Source organism: Electrophorus electricus, chromosome 8 (genome assembly GCF_013358815.1).
Source record: "Electrophorus electricus isolate fEleEle1 chromosome 8, fEleEle1.pri, whole genome shotgun sequence".
Taxonomy (NCBI): Eukaryota; Metazoa; Chordata; class Actinopteri; order Gymnotiformes; family Gymnotidae; genus Electrophorus; species Electrophorus electricus.
The window spans coordinates 3018288-3025787 of NC_049542.1; the positions used below are offsets into that span (position 1 = coordinate 3018288).

General features: G+C 49.3%; 1 protein-coding gene across 2 annotated transcripts in view; it reads left to right on the forward strand.

Moving 5' to 3' along the window:
* Positions 1-3712, forward strand: part of LOC113591042 (kinesin-like protein KIF3C) — a 13208-nt gene extending 9496 nt beyond the window's left edge. For both annotated transcript variants that reach the window (XM_027031393.2, XM_027031394.2), the window contains 3 exons: positions 1246-1354; positions 1630-1796; positions 2095-3712. In XM_027031393.2, coding sequence (XP_026887194.2) covers positions 1246-1354; positions 1630-1796; positions 2095-2209 — 391 coding nt within the window. In that variant the 3' untranslated portion in view covers positions 2210-3712. The remainder of the gene's footprint in view (positions 1-1245; positions 1355-1629; positions 1797-2094) is intronic.
* The last annotated feature ends 3788 nt before the right edge of the window (positions 3713-7500 follow it).

The window sequence follows — 7500 nt, forward strand, 5'->3', positions numbered from 1 at the left end:
CAAACTGCAGTGGGTCCATGGAGGCTGGCAGTGAAGCACTTTATCACAACCGGCGTGAGGGAAACAGGGTTTCATCGGGTCAGGGACGATGGTGGATCGTTTGAAACAGGATGGGGTGATACCCTGTGCCAGGGAGAAGTTAAAGAGAGGTGTGTGCGCATGCGTGCGTGCGAACTGTATTACAGTATCCACACGCAATACCACAGCAATACAAATGAATAAACCCGCTGACTCGGAGCTTGTTGCTGAGATGGGATTGATCTCCGGTCGGGCGCCGTCTCAACCTCAGGGACATGAAGGCCATCCAGAGAGGACACCAGAATTGTCCACGTCCACGCTGGTGTTTAGTGTTTAGTGCGCATCTCACTGGTAGAGAGAGAGACAGGCTGTTGATAATCTATCCCACTCATTACCAGAGAGAGCAACAGACAGGTTGTTGTACACGCGCTCATGTACACGCGCTCAAACACGCGCTCATGTACACGCGCTCATGTACACATACTTATGTACACGCGCTCATACACGCGCTCATGTACACGCGCTCATGTACACATACTTATGTACACGCGCTCATACACACGCTCATGTACACGCGCTCATGTACACATACTTATGTACACGCGCTCATACACACGCTCATGTACACACGCTCATGTACACATACTTATGTACACGCGCTCATACACGCTCATGTACACATACTTATGTACACGCGCTCATACACGCGCTCATGTACACATACTTATGTACACGCGCTCATACACACGCTCATGTACACATACTTATGTACACACGCTCATGTACACGTGCTCATGTACACGCGCTCATGTACACATACTTATGTACACGCGCTCATACACGCGCTCATGTACACATACTTATGTACACGCGCTCATACACACACTTATGTACACATACTTGTGCGTACGCTCATGTACACGCGCTCATGTACACACGCTCATGTACACGCGCTCATGTACACATACTTGTGCGCACATTAATGTACACACGCTCATGTACACACGATCATGTACACACGCTCATGTACACGCTCATCTACACATGCTCATGTACACACACTCATGTACACATACTTGTACACACACTAATACACACACACTCATTTTCACACACATATCCCTCTCTTGCACATTTTCTCTGATTAATGGTCTTTTTTGTCCTGGGAATTGATTTCTCTCTCTCTCTCTCTCTCTCTCTCTCTCTCTCTCTCTCTCTCTCTCTCAGTAAGTTCACTCAGATGAAGAAGAGACCTGCCTCTGCGGTGGGCTATAAACGACCAATCAGCCAGTATGCCAGGGTTGCCATAGCGATGGGAGCCCACTCCAGATACAGAGTATGTTTGGGGAGGTTTTTTTTGGATGTTAACGAGGAAGACATAAACTTTATTAATTACTTTATTAATTACTGCACTACTATGTGCTGTTAAGATATTATGAAGTGTTTTGTTAGTGGTCACGGGTTTGTTCCGTATATATGAGCGTGTGTTTGGGTTTTTTAGCTGCTAACCCTCTTTCACCATGAGGCATTTGTTTATTTATTTATGTTTGTTTGTTTATATATTTGTTTACTTATTTATGTTTGTCTGTTTGTTTGTGGGCCTTAACACAGGCAGAAAACATCATGCTTCTGGAGCTGGACATGACTCCGCCCACCCTGTTTCACATGGACTTCCCGAGGTCAGGGTCAGAGGCGGAGCCGAGTCAAGACGCGCTATTGGACAACGCTTCGTACAGAGAGAGGATGGCAGGGGGCCGGGTCAGGAAGTCTCGGTCATGGTCAGTGCGGCGTCGGGTTAATCCCGGAGAGCATTTGGATCTGTTGGGGAGACCCGAGGGGGGAAATAAGAAAGAATTATCACAGCACCGAGACAAATCGGGAAATTTAAGTGTGAATTGTACACTGCTTTCGGCAGGACCGTTACCTGGCTAGATTACCCGTATTAAATTAGAATTGGTGCTTGAAGTAATCTCGGATTAGCGGTGTTTTGGGATTAGACACAGGGAGCCCTAACCATTGCGTTATTCCTTGTGTGTGTGTGTGTGTGTGTGTGTGTGTGTGTGTGTGCGCGCGCAGGTGCCAGACTCTCCGGCCCACCTCCTCCTCAGGCTCACCCTTCTCTCTGGCATCCTCAGGGTCCAACAGCCTGCCACACGCCCACAGCGCTACCACAGCAACAGCTCACCAGTGAGGTTCCAGGGAACTCGGGCCTCGTCGCTTCTGCGGTGCACCAATGAGGGACGAGCAAAGGGTCACTCGTCCTGCCCCCTTCTCGTATTGTATGTTACCACTGCGCAAAACCTGGCCCAATCAGCCGAGGCTTCCCCCTGTTCAGCTCTGGCTCAGTACACCAATCAGAGAGCTGCGACTCTTTTGAGAAGAGTCCTACATGACTTTCTTGTTGTCTACTTTTTCTCACTATCCCTGCATCCTCCCGCTCTCTCTTTTGCTGCCAACATCGAGGGTCCGTTACGTACGTTATTTCGTCCAGTTCGTTCGAATTTTTGTTTTATTTCTCTGTTATTTTGCCTTTCTGAGACTGCTGGACGAACTCAAGACCTTTACTACCGACGTGCTGGGAAAATACACTCCAGAAGTCTTAGCCGGGGCAGGGGGACACGTACCGGAGAGGACGCTCCCAGAGCCCGCGCGTACGGAGCTCTGCGGTGGCGCCACTCTGGACTCCGACCTCTCTTGCTTCCTGTTTGGTCCGCTGTAAAGAGAACACTGGAAAACGAGAGAAAGAGGCATGGCCGACGAGTGGAGACGCCCTGCGCTTCTCTCTTTCCCGGAACTCCATCTGCACGTCTTTCTCTGCGCACGTGTGTGTGTGTGTGTGTCTTAGTGATGGAGCAGGGTCTCTGCTGGATTCCACCCAGAATGTATGCTCTGGAAGGTGGGATCTGGAATATGGGTTCTAGATCGCAGGCTCTGGAATGGCCAGAGGTGGGTGTGTTCTGCACAGAGTGGGTAGAAGAGACCGAGCGCGTCTTTCACGATAGCCGGGCCTGCCAACACGGTTCCTGCAAACACGACAGGGGGTTCGTCCATCAGCAAGCCGGAAGCTTTGTCTAGTGACACGAGACTTCTCACTGGAGCAGACGTGCCATAACGTAATGAGAGTGAAATCATCATGGAGACGCCTAATTGTGGCGTTAAAAAGGGGGGCTCGCAGTTGCAGGCAGACACCATAGTTTGATGGTTCTGGACATACAGCAGGAGGGAGTGGTTGACCTGCGTGGGAGGGTTACTTCTACCCATTCTGGGGGTCCGAGCTTCGCTTAAACCTTTAAATTTCTGCGCAAACTGGTACCAAAAGACATCGTAGGACGCACACAAATACACTTAATACAGATACCTGATCTGAAAGCTAAACACAAAGAGGATGTCTCGAGTTAACATACACAATGAAATGCGCACACACACAAACAAACACACTTAAAACAGATACATGATCTGAAAGCTAAACACAAAGATGGCGTCTCTAGTTAACATACACAGTGAATTGCACGTGTGCACACACACACATATCCTCTGGCCCATCCACCAGACTGGAACTGTACAGATAGATGAAGTCTCATTAAGAATAAGAACTGTGAATATTTGCGTGTGTTTAAATTGTGTGTTATTGGCTTATGGACTGTGCGATATCTCTGAACTACTGAAATAAAGCAAGAGATTACCAGTGAAAATATGTTCATCTGGATTGAAAGGCTGGTTTTGTCTGCTAATCCTGATCTGGATTATACTTCTTTTGGTTAGGAGAAAACACCTACACCTCTACCGCAACTGTACTGCTACCTCACCTACACCTCTACCAGTGTGTTTTAATACATTGCAGTGAGAAATCCAGTGTGCTATAATACAGTGCAGTGAGAAATCCAGTGTGCTATAATACATTGCAGTGAGAAATCCAGTGTGCTATAATACAGTGCAGTGAGAAATCCAGTGTGCTATAATACATTGCAGTGAGAAATCCAGTGTGCTATAATACAGTGCAGTGAGAAATCCAGTGTGCTATAATACAGTGCAGTGAGAAATCCAGTGTGCTATAATACAGTGCAGTGAGAAATCCAGTGTGCTATAATACAGTACAGTGAGAAATCCAGTGTGCTACACTCATCATCCGTGCTATCAGAAGTGCCTGCCTTACACTGTTACACACTGTTACTTACTCTGTCCTGTTAGAGGTGTGCAGTTAGTCCCCACCAAACAGCGCTGCTTTACAGACTCTGAGCCGGTTTACATTAAAATGTTTGTGTGTAAGGCACACCAATTTAGAGAGTGCGGTAAATTAATCTCTCTCTCTCTCTCTCTCTCTCTCTCTCTCTCTCTCTCTCTCTCTCTCTCTCTCTCTCTCCTAGATCTAGGCATTAATATTTAACAACGAGCTACACACACGGACACGCTCCTGTTACGATGGGTCAGCGAAAGCAGGGTCGTGTTCTCTTTAACCTCCCACTCAGACAGATTTCCCCTTTCAGCGAAAGTCGTCGCCGCGGGAAACGGAACGCTGTCCGACACGGAGCACTCAGTCTCACATGCCCTGATGAACTCTGGGGCCAGACAGTACAAGCCAAGCGGGTCATCTTGTACACACACACACACACACACACACGATGACTGGCAAGCTCAGTGTGAATGCTTGTGTATGTTCGTGTGTGAGAGAGAGATCTGATCAGGACTGGCCTAAAAATATTCAGTTATACCTGCCTCATCACTTCTGCAACAAATGACATTGAACTGTTTGACTGGTACCAGTTCTAATTTTCTCATTTTAAACTGGTTCTCTTACTCAGGACCATTAGAACTCGGTTTTCTGCTTCACTCGTGGTTTTCTGGTGTCACTATGCCCTGGCTCGCCTAATAAAACACTTGGAAGCCCCGCCCATGGCCACTGAGAGCCCCACCCAGAGTGGTTGCAAGCCCCGCCCACGGTCAGCGCAAACAGCCTCGCCACACGCGTGCAGTGTGTGAGAGCAAGAGAAATGGACAGAAAACGCGGAGAGAGAGAGAGAGAGAGAGAGAGAGAAAGAGAGAGAGAGAGAGACGCTCTGTGAAACAGGAGGAGGGTAAAAAATGAGACGAAAGAGAGAGCGGAAGGTGAGGGGCGGGTGTAGGCGACGACAGGGACGCTGCCGGAATTGTAAGAGAAGCGGGATGCGAGGCGGATACTGGGAACAGGACCAGAAATCCATCTCTGTTGCCATGACAACCCCCTTCCCCCCTCCCGGCTGCGCTTTCTTCCGAAGCGTCGCGGTTCGTATTATGCGCTTATTTGCGCTTATTTCTGCCTGTCCCACCTGCCCCCGGGCTCTCACGTTTCTATTACTGTACGTGAGGAAAGTTTTAATGCTCATCCTTCAAAGACAAACGTCCCTTTACGCGTCCAGTACAGTCTGGCTTCTTTTCTTTGTATGCAAACCACGCACGTGTTTAAAAGCCTGAAAGCTACGCATGCGGATTTCCAGAGGAGTTATAAACCACTCCAAACTGTGCAAAGGCTGATCTTGCTGCCCGTGGCGTTAGGAGTCGTTGAAATGAGCGAAGGTCATTTCTGATGTACGCGCATGCGCATTTCATCCTTGCCGTTATTCACGGCGCCCCCGTAGCTTGCAGCAGGACACTCGCGCCATCTGCTGGACAAGGAGCGAGTTACAAATGGGCAAAGCGACACTTTGAGACTTGATATCAAATTGATATCAATCGACGCGAATTGCGGTGGGTTTGTTTGTTTTTTTCTTCTTCGCCTTCATGTTTGCGTTTTACAGAACGCGACGAATTGAAGATCCAGAGGTCTGAGTCATTCAGAGCAGATGATAAGTGATTTCTAAAAATGAATCCGTTCTCCTTATTCCTCTTATTAGCTTTAAGATACAGTTTCCATTGTTCGGTCAGGATGGGCCCGTCAATTACTGCTGATCTGGTTTTAAAGCGCAGTTACCCGCAGCTACCGCCAGGTGGCAGTGGATAAACATTCTGTTTATATTGACCAGCTAGTTACCGCACCAAATAAGGGTTTGTGCAACGTCTGCACAGCCTAGATAATTTGGGAACTTCTGAGCACTCTCCTTTCTCCACGCCCACCTCTCTCTCTCTCTCTCTCTTTCTCTTTCTCTTTCTCTCTCTCTCGCTCTGTGTATTATTACATTGTCATTACAGTATTATTACATTGTTATTGCAGTATTATTACATTCTGCCATTACATTATTATTACATTTTCATTACAGTATTATTACATTGTCATTACAGTATTACTGCATTACTATATTACTGCATTACAGTATTAATGCACTGGGGCGTGTGTTTGGTAACAGTGGGCTCTGGGGCGAGTGTTTGGTAGTGGTAAGCGCTGGGGCGTGTGTTTGGTAGCGATGGGCTCTGGGGACGTGTGTTTGGTAGCGGTGGGCTCTGGGGGCGTGTTCTTGGTAGCGGTGGGCACTGAGTGTGTGTTTGGTAGCAGTAGGCACTGAGTGTGTGTGTTTGGTAGCGGTGGGCACTGAGGGCGTGTGTTTGGTAGCGGTGGGCACTGAGTGTGTGTTTGGTAGCGGTGGGCACTGAGTGTGTGTTTGGTAGCGGTGGGCACTGAGGGCGTGTGTTTGGTAGCGGTGGGCACTGAGTGTGTGTTTGGTAGCAGTGGGCACTGAGGGCGTGTGTTTGGTAGCGGTGGGCACTGAGTGTGTGTTTGGTAGCAGTGGGCACTGAGGGCGTGTGTTTGGTAGCGGTGGGCACTGAGTGTGTGTTTGGTAGCGGTGGGCACTGAGTGTGTGTTTGGTAGCAGTAGGCACTGAGTGTGTGTGTTTGGTAGCGGTGGGCACTGAGGGCGTGTGTTTGGTAGCGGTGGGCACTGAGTGTGTGTTTGGTAGCGGTGGGCACTGAGTGTGTGTTTGGTAGCGGTGGGCACTGAGGGCGTGTGTTTGGTAGCGGTGGGCACTGAGGGCGTGTGTTTGGTAGCGGTGGGCACTGAGTGTGTGTTTGGTAGCAGTGGGCACTGAGGGCGTGTGTTTGGTAGCGGTGGGCACTGAGTGTGTGTTTGGTAGCGGTGGGCACTGAGTGTGTGTGTTTGGTAGCGGTGGGCACTGAGGATGTGTGTTTGGTAGCGGTGGACTCTGGGGACGTGTTTGGTAGCGGTGGGCACTGAGTGTGTGTTTGGTAGCGGTGGGCACTGAGTGTGTGTTTGGTAGCAGTGGGCACTGAGGGCGTGTGTTTGGTAGCGGTGGGCACTGAGTGTGTGTGTTTGGTAGCAGTGGGCACTGAGGGCGTGTGTTTGGTAGCGGTGGGCACCTAACTTGCAACAACCCCTGTCCCAGACAAGAAACCTGTATGGAAAACGGTGCAACAGCAACAGGTGTCCCATCCAAAGCTTCCAGGTGGATCTGGAATATATCAAGCCCGTATTCCAGGGTCATGACTTCCTCCCGCCTCCGTTCGGCACTAACCAGGGCAACCGGAGAACATGCTGGTCCGCTTTAGTCATTTGTG